At 45.8% G+C, this 16,226-nt stretch overlaps 1 protein-coding gene and 1 pseudogene across 1 annotated transcript in view; one reads left to right on the top strand and one right to left on the bottom strand.

The window, feature by feature from the left end:
- LOC105742911 overlaps window positions 1-563 on the top strand; it is a 1,112-nt pseudogene extending 549 nt beyond the window's left edge.
- Window positions 1-16,226, bottom strand: part of Kif5c (kinesin family member 5C) — a 161,596-nt gene that overhangs the window by 94,322 nt on the left and 51,048 nt on the right. The window contains exons 2-4 of the mRNA XM_004636649.2: window positions 15,192-15,282; window positions 7,922-7,995; window positions 1,483-1,587 (exon numbers count right to left, since the gene is read on the bottom strand). Coding sequence (XP_004636706.1) covers window positions 1,483-1,587; window positions 7,922-7,995; window positions 15,192-15,282 — 270 coding nt within the window. The remainder of the gene's footprint in view (window positions 1-1,482; window positions 1,588-7,921; window positions 7,996-15,191; window positions 15,283-16,226) is intronic.

The following is a 16,226-nucleotide window of genomic DNA, read 5'->3' as shown; positions in this document are numbered from 1 at the left end:
ACAGATTAGAAGATGCAGTCACAACTACAAACACACTCAGTCACCTTATCTTTGATAAAGGAGCTAAATATGTTCACTGGATGAAAGATAGCCTCTTTATTTATTTATTTATTTATTATTAATTTTTTTCTTTTTGGTGGAACCAGGGATTGAACTCTGGCCCTTGTGCTTGCCAGGCAAGCACTTATTTTACTGAGCCATCTCCCTGACCCCTAGCCTCTTTAATAAATGGTACTAGAAAAACTGATTTTCCACGTACTGAAGGCAAAAATTAGACCCTTATTTGATACCATGCACTAAACTACAGTCAAAATGGATCGAAAAGTCTCCACCCCGTTGCTGTAGGTTGCTACTGTGGACACAAGTCGCATGCAGCCCATCAAACTGGCTAGGGTCACCAAAATGCTGGGCAGGACCGGCTCACAGGGACAGTGCACGCAGGTGCACATGGAATTCATGGCCAAAGGAGCTGCTCCATCATCCGCAACGTGAAGGGGCCCATGCGAGAGGGTGATGTGCTCACCCTGTTGGAGTCAGAGTGGGAAGCCTGGAGGTTGCACTGAGCTCAGCTTCTGGGTCCTGAACATCCACCGCCTGGGCCATGGGATGAACTGCAGCTCTTGAAATAAAGCGTTTGAGGGCTGGTGAGATGGCTCAGTAATCTAAAGCACCTACTTAGAGCGAGCTTAACAAAGCACAGGGACCGCGGTTCAATCCCCCAGCACCACATGCCAGCCAGCCCCGCCCCCTGGTGGGCTGAGCTGGCCACACACATACACATACACATACACACACACACACACACACACACATAAATAAATAAATAAATAAATAAAATTTTTAAAAAGTAACATTTAAAAAAAAATAAAAGGCTGAATTTTATGGGATGTAATTTATATCTCAATTTCTAAGTTAAGAAAGAAAAACTTGGATTTATGTCCTCTCCACAGCCTCTGCTCTATGCCTGTTAGATTCTGTATCTTTACACCAATTTCTTAAATGTAGTACAGCACTCGTCCCTTTGCAGAGATGTATTTTATTCAACTAACTTAGCTTAACTTTTTTTTATCAAATTATTTTCCGAGCTTATTTGGTCATATTACCCTTTTCTCTGGAAGCCTATTTATTAATAAATGATATAAGAGCATCCATTCCATGTAACTCACTTTGTCCTAACCCAAATACATACACATTCTAGTCATATCTACAGAAATCCATAAGGTGAATGGTAGAATTCTGACACCAAGATGGCTCCGTCCTGAAGAGGGTCTTCACTTTCATTACCTCACTATTTCGAGCAAACTATCCTGATGGTTAAGTCGGCCAAAGTCATTAAATAGATAGGGCTCTGCCTCCCACAGGAATTAGATAAAAGCATCATTTGAATAAGATAATACCATTTTACATCTATGTAAAAGGAAGAAGACTATGCAACATGACTGGGGTACTCAATCATGTTGGTACTCATGTGATAGCACTTACCTTGATGTGAAACTCCAAGTTCTCATCCATGGAATAAATATGGTCAAAGATATCATGCGCAATCCTTGGAATGATCCCCATGAGCTGAGGATCATGCAGCTTCCCCTAGTGGGGGAGACACAGGCAGTGAGAGTGAGGGAGAGAGAGAGGGGGAAGGCCTGGGAGAGGGAGAGGAGAAAGGAAGTAAGGGGGAAGGGAGGGAAGGAGAAGGCAGGGAGGGAGGGCGGGAGGGTAGGAAGAAGGGAAAGAGAGCAAGCCTGCCTGGGCTTGTTAATCAAAATTTCATAGAATAAGGAATACTCTAGACCAAAAGTTAGTGAAATGTCTCAGTGTGTTCATCTTTTTACCCAGCGGGAGGAGTTCTATTAGATCCTGAGTGTGGACAATATCCCTCTCTGCTGCTTCAGATCAGTGTGGGTAGTGTATGGGTGAGCAGGAAAGGGGGCAGGAGAAAGAATAAGAACACACAGATTTTATTTGTTTATTGAAACAAATAAGACCTCTGAATGCAAGTAAATCAACCTCCATAAATGAATCGTCTTGAAAACTGGTAGACTTAATTTTATTAAGATTATCATTGCTTAAAAAATTCCAAAGACCTTATTTTCCAAATGCTTTCCTATATTATTTTACAGGCCAATCAAGAAGATCCATTTCATCATTTAAAAAAAATTCTAATTCCAAGCCTGAATTATTCCAAATTACTTTTGGCTGTTTCTAATACTTAAGTCTGCTTTTTAGGATAGTCTAATACTTTTCCCCACTTCTATTCATTTTACTTAGGAGTAAAGGGGGGGGTTACTAACTTTTCTGCTATTTGAACTATTGCTAGATCATTCTAACACCCAGAACTTGCCACTCAGCCCCCTCTGAAGACGTTCAAAGAGACCACAGTGGCAAAGCGGTGGTGGTGTCTCTGCCTAACATCCACAATCAATCCCCAGCACCGCCAGAAGGGGTCCCCCAGCACCACCACTCAGCATCTACCGCACTTCCCTAAAACGGGTTCCAGGAATAGTAAAGCCCATGAATGCAGCACAGCCCTAGGCACGCATGCGCCAGAGCGCCGACAGCCAAAGCTCTCTCCTGTGTGTTAAGCAGCTGTCAGTGAACACACGGCCTGCAAGTCTGCAGTGACCATGGCAAATACGCACCCAGGGGATTTTCTAAACCTTTGTGAAGTTGTGATCCCCACGTACAAACGCAATGGGAAGAAAAGCATAAAACCCAGTTATCACTTCAGACTGCCAGTTGCCCAACATTGCCTTGACAATTCTGACCCACATCCTTGTTCCTAATCTGCCCAGTGCTGTAAATTCAGCCTCTTCTTCCTCAATGATACTCTTTCTTTCTTCAAAGTTTTACCACGCAGTAACCTCTCAATGTGATATAAAGCCCTGAAGAAAAAGACTAAATTAGTAAGAGCAAGAACCCACGTGAACTCCAGCACTAACAACAGGCCCCTACACACCTGGCAACACAAGGTTTGTTTTGCACACCTGATTCCTGACTTGCACTCTGTTAAAAGTGACAAAGATGCTGGATTCAAATACGTCTGTCCGGGCCAGCCAGATAGCTCACCGGACTAAAGCACCTGCTTAGGCAAACTCAGGGAACAGGGTTTGATTCCCAGTGTGCTGTGCCAGCCCCACCCCTGGGGCAGACTGAGACAGTGACTGAGACTGGGCATGGTGGCATGCGCCTGTAATCCCAGCATTTGGGAGGCTGAAAACAAGGGGATCGCTAGGAGTCCGATCTGTGTGGTGAGACCCTATAGACTCTGTATGAAGTGCATAAAAAGAAAAGAAAAAAAAAAACCTGACCTCTGGCCAAACTCTGTACCTGGGCTAAAGGGTGAGAATTCTTCTGGAATGCCCTCTGATACGGAGAATGGTACATCATGCAGGATATTTATATTGTGTTTCAGTTTGACTACACACTCCCTGAAAACAGGGATGGCCAGAGAACACATATTTTCACCTCCCACTTGACATGAGACTATATCTATTGCACAGAATTAGTGCAGATTTTAAGTTAAATAAGATAAAGAAATGCCTGGTGACATAGGAAGGGCTCAGTAAATGTTAGCCTGTAACATTCACTTCATGGCAGACTCTGAGGGGCGTTGAGACCTAAATGACATGTAAAATTTAAAAGCACACTTCTTCCCCAGACCATTACATCTTAGGAAAACAATACAAGCGTCTCAAATTTTAGTGACTGCCATCCTCGAGGCCATCGCACGCGTGCAGCCAATCAGACGCTGCCCTTGTGCTCTGAACTGCGGAGACCGCTGGCGGAAATGCTCACTGGTGGTGAAAAGAGATCTCCTTTAGAAAAAGAAAATGAGAATAGTTCTTCCAAACATCACAGCTCCACTCTTCCAATCAAGACTTCCCCACCCAAACTCCCAGAGCTCCTGAATAAGTCGTGGCAATGCTTTGGCCCCTACTCAGTGGTCCGCAACCAGAGAAGAAGGCCTGGTAGGTATTCTGAAGTCAGCTGATTCCTGCATTAAAATGAGCCCAGTAAAGGGGTGTGTGTGTGTGTGTGTGTGTGTGTGTGTGTGGGTGTGTGTGGTTGCTGTTGTTGTTGTGCAGGACATGGATACAGTGTGTGTGTAGTATGTGAGATACATGCAGCTGGGGTGGTAAAAGATGGCTTCCTTGCGAGACACTAGGTTTCAAGGGACAACTGAGGTTGGGGATGAGCATACAGGATGTGGACTGAGCGTGAGCTGGGAATGAAGACTGAGGAGGGGCAGAAGTAGCCTCTGGCTGGGGGAGTAGGAGTGAACCTGAACAGCAAAGAAATGAACTGCTTCATCTTCTTGTGCTGCTCTGGAGAGACGCTTTTACAGCTGCAACCTGCACAGTTCTCTTCAAAAGCCTTTCCCGGTAAATATGACCTTCTAGGGGAGGCCCAGAAGGAGAAAGAGGACCCCAGCCCCTGGTCTCCAAACAAGACTCTCTTTGTTCAGCACCAGTGGCCCCCTTGGCCTCCCAAGCAGGACAGAGTTTCCGGAAGCACTTAACACGGGAAGGCAGGCAGCCATGGGCACGTGAGCACCACGCACTCCACCGGGCTTTGTTCCGCCAGTGCAGGAAGCCTGTACCATTGAGATGGTCTCCAGGGCTTTCTCTAAGCAGAAGGAAAACACAGGTGTCTCCAGGCCTCTCTGTCAGCATGCTGCCGAAGGCCACAAAGCAAGGCGCGGGGCTAAGAGATGCCCTCCCCAGCATCAGACACAGGGGCAGGCTCCTGACGCCAGCTGCGGCCTGCAGCCCAGCACCCTTCCCTACCTAACCTGGGACTTTGCAGAGAAGTGCAGAGCCCCTGCCTAGTGCTTCCTGCCGTGCTTGCACTAACGCTGTCCACCGATTCACATCTTCTACTAAACATCCACCTTAAATGCTCCATCATGAGAAGCTGATCTTTCCAATTTTGCATAGGCTTATCTGTTTGTTCCCCTCAATAGAAGGTAATGGAATCACCACTGGACATCAGGCTCAAAATGGGGGGATTAAAATGAAAAATAGCTTTAAAATGTGACAGCTCTGTCCACTTAGGGAGTTAACATCCCCTTCTGAAAGTCTTTGAAGGATCACAACATGTAATTCCACATGTATAAAATCCTCCTTTTAGAGGATGCAAACCCTGCAGAGGTTTTTAACGTAATTGCATTTCCAGGTCCTGGATTTCCTGGTCTCCTGCAGTCTCTGTGACTTCAGCTTGGGGCTCCTCTTTCGCTCTGCTTCTTTCTTAAAACGCCCCCTGCCTTTCTCCAATCTATAATTACCCTACACAGGAAGGGATTCAGCAAGGAGACTGGTGGCAGAGGGAAACGTGTGTGTGTGTGTGTGTGTGTGTGTGTCTTCACAGCCACATGAACTTTTCCAATAGCAGGCTAAGTGTGTGATCTTCAAAAGAAACAATAAAGAAAAGCTACTTATTATGGCAACTATCTGAAACTAAGGAAGATGCACATGCAGGGACAACAAATTCAGCCACCTGCAGATGACAGCCGGACAGAATGCAGCCCCCTTTGTGTCCCAGGGGCCCTCTCTCCAGCAGGCAGGTAGAGTTCACACCACCAGGTGCTGAGAGGTGAGAGCCTCTAACTTAGTAAATGCCTCCCATGATAGTATTAAAAGGCTGGCGTACCTCCTTCTGATCACCCTGTATTTATCCATTCACCCTCTAAAAAATACTATTCTGAGGAGAATTTTCTTTCCTGATGTCTTACACTTTAAGTTTCTGACATTTAGCAAATGCCTTATATTTTCCAAAGATGAATTAAGCCTAAAGCTTAAAGACTCACTCCACTAAGCATTCCCTAGGAGTTTGGGAGATTTGAAGTTCTCAGGATTTGTTTTCTCTTTTTCTATTGTACATAATCTGGTCATTTCTTCAGAACTTCAGAACTGATAGATTTCCTCACCAGATGCCACCTGCTGCCTGTCTGCCTTGAGACCTAGGACAACGTGTCTTGACCACAGTTACTAGAAATGTACAACTGCGACTGTTCTAGTATCTGAAGTGCAAGGGTCTGGGGCCCAGGAAGATAGAAGGCAAAGGGCCAAGGTGGACATGGGGACGGCATGGCCAGCGTTGCCCAGATGTACAGCTGTGGACTACAAGGTGCAGAGAGGCGGACCTTGTGCCCACAGAGCTGGTGTCAGACATGGCCCTACTTGAGAAGAGGTGGGAAACAAACCCAGTTTCTTTAATCCACATAGGTTCTGAACCACTTTGTCCTCAGCCAAACAAGTGAAAGAGAGTCAACACCACAGAAATGAGATCCACCAGTGGCACATCCCACACTGAAAACCAGCGTACACAGAACATCAGAGCCCTAAGGATTTTAGCCTCCTGCCTTTGAAATCGCCTCTCAATAGGAATGATTCATAAGCTAAACCTACTCTGCAGCAGCCATCTCAGTGCAATTCCCAGGAGGGATTCGTAAATGAAGGGGGAAAAAAAAAACCCTTAGCAAGAAGGATTAAGGATTCACTTTACCCTGCAACTTATAAACTCAATTCCCCAAACTTGTGGTGCAATTTCTTATAATCCCCATTCCTTACCCTCCTTCCTTGTCAGACAGACCCAGCCTTCAGGAAAATCATCTAGCCCTGAAGCCTTATAGGCAACCCCAGCAAAAAGCAGAAACAGGCAGTCAAGAGAACAGGCCTTGCTTGGAAGACAGCCTGAGGCCACAGGGCTCCCACACAACAGCATGAGCTGTGAGCAGAGGGTGGCCCTCAAATGCCTGCAGGAGTCACAGATGGAAGTTATGAGCAGGAGGCCCAGTATGAGTTCATATTCACTGAAAGCAGACTCTTCAGTCCCTGGAAAAGCCCAGCCCCACACGCGGGGTAGTCGGAGCTACCCAGCTGCTCCATTTCAAATATATTATGGAGGACCTCTTCCCTGGCAGCCACTGTCCCATGCACAAGGTAGTTAAGGCCAGGACTCTAGCTGGGTGGGGGAGCCCTTGCCTAACACCGAACACGCATGAAGCCCTGGGCTTGATGCCTAACACCAAACAAAAACAAACACAAACAACAACAACAAAAGAAAAGTTAAAGAGGAAAGTGAACAAAACTGTCAATATTCTTGCTCTCGGAAAGCCTACATTTCATGTTGTGGCAAAATTCAGCAAGTGATGCGAGTTCTTCAGAATGTTCAGCCTCAGATGGAAAAACTAGCACTGTGTAGCGTCATCCTACTTTAAATGCTGTGTGATTTTTTTTTTTTCAAACCACTGCACAATCCAAACAAAAGTATGTCTGTGAGGGGAATTTGATCCATACACCAACTTCTTTAAATCTCTGACAACAGTATTTATTCTGAAAAGACTCCCTCCCCAGAGGCCCTTCCACAGTAAATGACTTTGCACCAGGCTCTCCCAGTTACGCCGTGCTCCAGTCTATAAGGCGCGAGGACAGTCTCACCCCTGCTTGTTTTAATTTCTTTCTTTTTTTTTTTCTTTCTTTTTGTTCCAGGTAATAAAGATCATACCTAGAGCCTCAGCCTGGCAGACTGAGCTGAGCTGGCCATCCAGCCCTGACGATTACTTTCAACAGTTTACTACAGTGGACTGTTACATTTTAACAGAGTTATTTAAAAAAAGATATTTTAAAATCCTGAACTCTTGGAGTGATGCACTCCTATAATGCCAGCACTCGGGACCGAGGAGGGGAATCACCAAGTTTGAGGCCAGCTGGGGCTGCACAGTAAGACCGTGTCTCAAACAACCATATTGATAATAATAATAAATTTAATTTAATAGTAAACTCTTGAGACTTTACAATTCACCTACTTTAAAGCTTCTCAAAGATCTGACACAGCTGTCTCTCTTGTCCAAGAAGGAAGCCTTGTGCCTCTCTGAAGCACCTATCATGGTGATTTCAGAGACAGATTCTACAGTGTATCTTACCTCCATGGTATGTGTCTTGCCTGATGAAGTCTGTCCATAAGCAAAAATAGTCCCATTATAACCTTCAAGGACATCTGTGGGGAAAAAAAAAGTTTTTAATTAAAACTAACTCATTACTTTGAACCTATCCTAGTATTGTTGCATATTTTAAAATTACAGTTTTCAAATGGCCACCTGTTTCACACAAATGATACACGTCAACTCTATGTTGTTTGTTTGCATGTTTGCATGTTTGTTTGTTTTGGTATGGGTATTGAACTCAGGAACTTGTGCTTGCCACACAGGCACTTCTGCCACTGAGCTATCTCCCTGGCTTCCCTCTGCATTTGAGGTAGTACTGTGAGGTAAGAACAGAAATGAGTGCCTCTATCATTCCACAAAGAGAAAAAAATTAAACTCACATTTCTACACAAGATATTAGTGAAGAAAGAAACAAAAACACTGTCTTTCAGTAAGATCAGATTTAAAGCCGAGACATCCAGGAAACCTTTCCACTATAATACTTGAGTCTTCTATATATCGATCACTTGAGGAAAGTTGGAGTGGGGGAGGGCATCAGTTTCTGGAGTGAGGTTAAACTAGACTGTCTGCCTGATTGGAGTAGTGTTAGCCTGAATCTGGCCCAGGCCAGCCCTTTGGGGAGATTTCTCATGGGGACCCCAGCAGAGCTCCCTCAGAACAGACTCAACTAGAACGGAGGAGGACAAGCCCCTCACTGTAAACAGCCCCATGGTAACAACCCAATCACCTTGGAAACCAGCAGAGCTCTGACTTAAATTTAATGCCTCTGTATTTCATCGTCAGTGTTAGCAAGGTGGCCCGGCCCGTTGGCATGAAGAATTTGTTTTAATTACACAAGGAGCACACTGTGCAAAACCACATACAGTTCAGACCAGCTTCCGTTTCACACAGAGGTAAAGGAGAGCATGCAGAGGGGGCTGTTTTCTGCTGCAGAGGTGAAAATTTTGAGTGGAAATGCCTTCAAAGCAGCAGAGGTGATTAAAATATACTGCTTCCTGTCTTCCCCCTTCATTCATTCACAAGGCACCATGGAAAAAAAAAAAAAGGCATAATTGATACAGCTGACCTCCCATCCTGCAGCCAAGTAGAACATCTTCTAGCACGGGGACAGTGAGGGCTGGAGGAGGAGCCCCACACGGAGTTGTCCTCTTAGGGTGACATGAGAAATGCAATCAGCTCCATCTCTCCATATTATACTGGTGCAGCAGGAGGAGACCTCTAAATTTTAATATACTGGTTTGTTTCTGTTTTGCTTTGCTGGGTTCTCTCAATGATTTAAATATACATTACATTGATCTGAGGTTGTTGTAGTGTGAACTGGGATCAAAAAAGAGAGAATTTTCCTTTTTTGTGTTTTTCATCCTAGTAGCCCTATCAAACTATCTCGATGGAAGGAGAGAAGAAAGGAGAGAGGTAGAAAGGCGGGGGGATTGCTCACACATTATCAGGCTCTTCGAAACATTTTCCCTGGTAACAGCAGAAAGCAAAAACTTGAAGAGCCTATGCCAGGGTTAGAAGTTCATGCTTTGGTTTCTATGAAAATGCCAACCTGTTTAGAGAAAAGATTCCCCAGGCCTTAGGATGGCGGCCAGAGCAGAGCAAGCAGAGAGACTCACTGCTACCGCACAGATGATCTACTTTCAGGAACCCCAAAAAAGGAGGCCCCATCCTTTGCCTGGGCTTTTAACAATGTGTATGTATAACCCAAACAACTCAATCGAGATACTGGCCAAAAGCACAAAACTAAAGCTTCTGTTTATTAGAAATAAGACACTTCCTCACAAACTAGACAGGCCTTCTTCATCCGTTTGGGATTTTTGCTGTTCTTTCCCCCTATTGGGGCTTGAACCCAAGGTCTCTGCACTGAGCTACAACCCAGCCTTCTTTCCACTTCTGTTTTTGTTTGTTTGAGGCCCGACTCTCACTAAGTCACTAAGACTAGGCTGGGATCTGAAAATTTCCTGCCTCAGCGTTGCACGGTGCTGGTATTGTAGGTGCACACAGCCACACCCTGCTGTCTCCACATGTTAACCCCTGTGTAGGAAGGGCTTTGGAACCAGGACCAGGTCCTAAGAGAACCCTAAAGATGATAACACCAAGCACCCCCAGTGCGCATACCGCGGGGAGGCCTGAGGGAGGTGGCTGTGGGCAACCCGCCACTCTCTAAAGGCCACAGTGCAGAGCTTAGGCCTTGCTGACAGAGGGGACTCCAGGTCACACTTGGTCCTCTGCCAAGAAGCAAGACAGCCAGGCTCTGACTGAGGTCACCCCTTCATCCACTCCTACCAAGTACAATGCTCAGTCCTACTGACTGCTAGGTGGCAGCTGCTTCCAAAAGCCCGGGTCACATCTCTGAAATGGAGAGCTCAGCGGTGGCACTGCTTATTTAGAAATAGAGCACTGATGGGCACACGGGACCACACTTGGAGAGTCCACTGCTCACTCCAGCTTCAACAGTGAGCATAACTGCTGGCTTACTTTCTTTTGAAATTTCTTTCTCAAAAAAAAAAAGTAAGAGCCCATTAGAACAAGCTCGGGTTGGCCTTTAAAGTATTCACAATCATGTTACAATTAATACGATGTTGGAGAACCTCTCCCACATTCAAGGCTGCACAGAGGGGATGTTGCCCTTTATCTAGTCAGTGCTGAACTAGAAGATAACATAGAAGAGACAGCTCTTTGAACCCAGGATCTCTATTTCTTCCAACTCCAGGTTGAGGGACCTTGTTTTCACAGTCTGTTTTATTTGTAGTAGAGAAGAGAGGTGGGGAAGTTGCACAGGGGCTGACAGGAGAGGATGGAGCGCAGAATCGGCCGACGAGCGGGTGAGCTGAGGCCCGGCACTCAGCACTGTGAGGAGGGAGCCGCACGGCCTCCATGGCCACCCAGGAACGGCCCACAGAAAGGACTTTCATCACACCAGGGGAGGCAGATGCTGGGCCTGAGAAATGCATTTGTTTCAGAGACTACTGAAACAGAATGACTGTTTCTACACGCTGGCTGCATTCTGCCTGACAGAACTTTCTTTGTGGTGGGGTCTGGCGTGATGTGACCTCAGCTCACACCACAGAGTGCCCCGCACCTCATAAGCCCAACACACATCCGGGCAGCAGCCTACAGAACCCAGAGCTCTCACTGAAGGTGCCAAGCCCCTCTCATCTCCCAAGAAAGTGGGGAGAACAGAGGACAGTTGAAAATCCTTCCTGCCGCACAGTTCAGAAGCTGGGGTGTGTGCTGGGTTATGCTGGGTTCAGAGTCCTCCACAGCAGTGCTCCTAAGGAGGCTGCTGTCGCTTCCTACCACTGCTCTGAGCAAAACAGTGGCCTCTCAATGCACCAGGCTATCTGACAACAGCAGCTGATTGGCATCCTCGGCTCGGAGCCTAAGCCTTGGACTGGCCGACCACACCACTCCCATTGTCCACAGCAGCAGGACACAGAGGCAACCCATCTGGCAGAGAAGGCTGCGCACAGCCAGCTGACAGCAGCCCTGTTCCCCGGCCAAGATACACTGTTCCCGAGCAGGAGCCCACCTCAGGATGGGCAGGCCGCCAGTGCCCCAGGGCTCTGGACCCACGGCCGCCATGCCTTCCCCATTACCCACACACGCCTTTTCCTATCCTTGCCTTTTTCCATATGGCCTGATGGAAAAGGAACAATTGATAAAATAACTATTTTATTATTTTTTTTAAAATGCTCATCTGGGTCGGTCAGGAAAGCAGGCCAGGGTAGTTCTGAAGAATTAAGTTAGTGAGCCGAGCCAGGAGATGGTCAAGTTACTTCCACTCTCTGCACATCCAAGTCCTCTTTAATGTGATGGTACTGATGATGCCCAGACCTCATAAAGTTAACATTTAAGCTGCAGATTAGACAACGTACAATGGGGCACAGGATGAAGAACAGCTTAAGAAGCAGATGTCTTCTTAAGGGTCATGTAATTATACTACGATAAAGCTGACAATGCCAACCTAAGCTTAAAACCTTTGAGCCCACCATACCAGACAGGACAAAGTCCACGGCTTTCCACCAAACTCAGATCCAGTCCACATTCTGCAGCCTGCGCCACTCTCGGCTACCCAGGTGCCCCACAGAATTTGTGTCTTCGTGCCTTTGCCATTCTCTCTGCTGTGCAGTCCTGCTGTACGCCCCCCTGCTCAGAGCCCAACCATTCCAAGGAGCCTTCTTTAACTCTCCACACCCTCTTCCCCTCCCACCGAAGTGCAGTGCAAAGTGTCGTGCTTCTGTGCCCCCCTACCATTCCCCACCCCCATCTTAGCACACAAGGCCTATGTGCATGAAAATTATGTACACATCTGCCTCTTTCCCTGTACTCAAAAGCTCCAAGCACACAGCCTTACATCTCTTGTTGACTCCAGCTCCTGGCAGTGCTACCACAAGGGGAGTGCTTAATATTACTCGTATAAATAATGAATCAAGTTCAAAGAAATCAGAACACCAAAACCAATCTTCCCTAACATCCAGATAGCCCCCCTCTAGGTAATCTGGAAGGCAAACACCTAAGTGGCTTTTGTAGGCTAGGCCACAGCTTCTAGGACTTCAACCACAGCATCCAGTTAACCATAGTGTTTAATTCCTAGGCTTTTCCTCAGAAGCCTTGCTACTCAGTTGTGCCGTCACCCACAAGGCCTACAATTTCTAATTCTTCAAGTGGAGAATTGCATATGCTCTCAAGTAGCATTTGAAAACATATCAAGAAAGGAGTGCTGAAGATGCCAGGATTCTGCAACCTGAAATACTGAAAAGCCCAGTGAAGATGCAGCACACAAAAAACCAGCCAGTGGAAGGGAGCCCTCCATGTCCTCAAAATCATTAGGGGTTTGGACAGGCGGGGCAGGCAGGAAAGTTCACCAGTCATATTACCATGAGTCTGGGGATGGTGGCAACCTTCAGAATTAATTAACTGATTCAAGCCTCAGCCTCTAGGCGCACAAAGCACCACCACCTAGTCCTGACTTCGGTAGAGCGCCTCAGGGCTGGCACTTCCTCGGAAACACTTGGTGATGCTCTAAAGGGTGCCCTGCGCTTATGCCTACATTTGACGTGTGGATGTAGAAATACACGCCACAGGCCTCACTCTAGCTTTGGTAGATGTTTTTAAAAATCCAATCCAGACCTCATCACACCCTATTTCTTTTCAATGGATAATAAGGTATTCTTTGCTGCTATCAAGCGACTATGCTCATGTTATATTTATGGTGTCCTAGAAATGCCTATTTATCATATCATGTCAGAGCCTGATTTTATCTTAAGTGGTTTTCCTTGTGGCTTGCTGTAGATGTCGGGTCTCAGGGTAACCAAAGTTACTTCATGCCTTCATGAGATATTCCTGGGAACTGCCTATTTCTTTTTTAAAATTATTTTTAAATTGATGCATAAAAACATTAAAAATGTGTGTATTAATGGGATGGAACTAGTATTTCCATAAATACTAGTAGTTCCAGAAACACGATAAAATAATCCAAACATCAGGAGGGGCCCAAATACCTAGTAAATAAAGGCTCAAAGATATTGCTAGTGGTAGTTAGTCACAGGACTTTTTTAATGGAATGTATTCACTCCTAATTAAGTCAGTTTCGAGTGGCTCGGATGTATTTACATGGCCTTCATGCTTAGCACTACATGTGGTAAATACTGTTTGCTTCTGATAGTGAAAGAGGAGGAGAAAAAAGGCAATGGGCACATATGTGATTAATCTTAATTTACTAAAATATGAATGAACCCAGTATTACAGAGGAAGAAGAACTGAATAGGAGCAAACCAAGAAGAAAGGCTACAAAAACAGAGAGAAAATATGTTTAAATAAAAAGAGAAGCAGAAGGATAAAAGAGACGATGAAAAGAATTCAAATTCAGGCATAATTTTTTCCTCTTCAGCTTTCAATCATAATCTCACAGTGAAGACCTCCAAATGTGATTGATGTCTGCAGCAAGAACGTGAAGAACCATACATCTCGGCAAGGAACACTACATGCCGATGCGAGCCTCCCACGCAGGTGGCCAGGGTCAGAATTAACCTAGCAGATGGGCCTGGAGACGATATTCATGAATTTCTAATAGTTAGGTTAGTCAGCTTGGCCTCTAAAAACAAGCAAATCTAAAACAGCAGGTATTTTCTGGTGCTGTTTGCACCTTTTGCTTTCTAAATGCAAAACTCCCTACAGCAGTGGCAGCATCGTGGCACCTCAAGGTGCCACTGCCACGACATTCAAACGCGGTGGCAAGGATGGGCCGATGAAAGCCACAGAGCAGGAGACGGCCCCCAGCTCTGTGCAGATGGCAGGCTCAGCCACAACAAGCACCAACCTGCCCCGGCTTCGGAAGGCCAAGGCAGAGCAACGTGCAAACCGCTTCACCTCCCTGCTGTTATTTTGACACAAATCTTCCAGGGCCAAAGCCAGCCCCACAGGAAAGATCCGATCTCTGGGACACAAATGCAGACTTGAGGCTACCCATTTGGAGGAGCAAATGTCAAGATGTGGGGAGGATGACGCATGAGGTGAGGCGGGAGGGCGACCAGGGAACGCTGCTGAGCAAGAGCAGCTCAGTAATCAGCAAGCTGATGTGGTTTTGTGACACTAGAAAATTCCTTGATGGTGAGAACTGTCCACATTTAAAACCTCTTTCAGGGGCTGGTGAGATGGCTCAGTGGTCTAAAGCACCTACTTAGAACAAGCTAAACTAAGCAAAACACAGGGACCACGGTTCAATCCCCCAGCACCACATGCCAGCCAGCCCCACCCCCTGGTGGGCTGAACTGGCCACACACAAAATAAATAAATAAGTATTTGTTAAAAAAAAAAAAAAAAACTTCTTTCAGAGATTTCATAGAAAAGGAGAAAGACGCACAAAATGAATCAGCTACAGATGTACAATGAGAGCCATCGAGAATATTTTCACCTTCAAAGGAAAAAAGAACCTCAATACCTGTAGTATTTTAAAACCATTACAGAAACAGTGTGACCATAGCTTACCCTGCTTTTAAGCTTTTAAGGGACAGAAAACCTCAACCAGAAAGGTACCAAAATAAAGAAAGAAAGGAGGTAGCAAAGAGACTGAATAACTTGACTGACATCACAACAAATCAAGGCCAGAGCAAAGGCTGTAATTCAGTGGCTCTAATTAGTAGCCCCTACTTACAGTCGAGGTGCATTGATTCCTGGGCTGCAAATATCACTTAATGTTTTCCATTACTCTGAAAGGCCCAGGAGGAAATAAAGAAATAGCACTTACCTTTGACAATTTGCTTCGCACAGGCATTGTAAACCTGCTCTTGGGTTGTGTTGGGCGGCAGCACTCTGTCAAAGACATATGGCTTCCCTTGCTGAAACAGACAGACAAAAGAAAGAAAGGGGTGGAGAGAACACGTTAGAAGTTGAGGAATAAAAAGCACGAATCTGAGTGGAGAGGCCACAGGCACTAAGTCGCCAGCCCCATATCTTACTGGGGAACTTTTACAGTAGGAGGCACATATGCATTGTGTGTGTGTGTGTGTGTGTGTGTGTGTGTGTGTGTGTGTGTGTGTGTTGTAAAATGAACATCCGAGAGAAAAAAATACACTCTTAAATCTGAATGTTTTTTTTTGATGAAAGGTAGGCCGACACTTCATTCATTTATTTGAATGTGTACTGGTTGAGAGCTTACACAGAGCTGAGGATGAACAAACAAGAAAAGCTCATGCCCTTGTGGGTTGTTCAGGTGTGTGGAGCAGAGAGCTAATAAGCAAGAAAGCAACCACAGGAAAATGCAAAATGTCCAGGCATAAAATGACAGATCAAGCGAGGAAGGCTTTCCTGAATAAGTCTCAGCTAAGTGGATCCTGAGAGAACCAGAAAGACACGGGCTCGGGATGAGCTGCAGAAGATCATTCCAGGTGGAAGTGCAAGCAGAGCACAAAAGGCCCGGTGTGTCCAAGATGTGGAAGAGAGTCACAAGTCAAAGGCAGCAAGGACATCAGAAGCCGGTTCGTGTAGAGCACTATCAGCCAAGGTCAGATACTTAGGTTTTATTTAATGGGGAGACAAGTACAGATTGTAAAAGCGTCTCTCAATAGGCAAGGACTATTGCTTTTTGTCCCAAACAATTTAAATATTTGAGGTTTCTGAGACAAAGGGGATCCTTCCGTGCAGCAAAACAAGAGATCCCTACACACACACACTCACACACACCAGTGGGGCTTGGGATCTGGTTTAATGCTGCACCACAGGCATTTCAAGAAAACAAGCAGCAAAGGAGAAAGAAGAAAAACTCTCCCATAGTGCTACATAA

The sequence above is a fragment of the Octodon degus genome, unplaced genomic scaffold, assembly GCF_000260255.1.
Source record: "Octodon degus isolate 3935 unplaced genomic scaffold, OctDeg1.0 scaffold00082, whole genome shotgun sequence".
Lineage (NCBI taxonomy): Eukaryota > Metazoa > Chordata > Mammalia > Rodentia > Octodontidae > Octodon > Octodon degus.
Note: the sequence above shows the minus strand (reverse complement) of the source record. Positions and strands in the feature narration are given on the sequence as shown.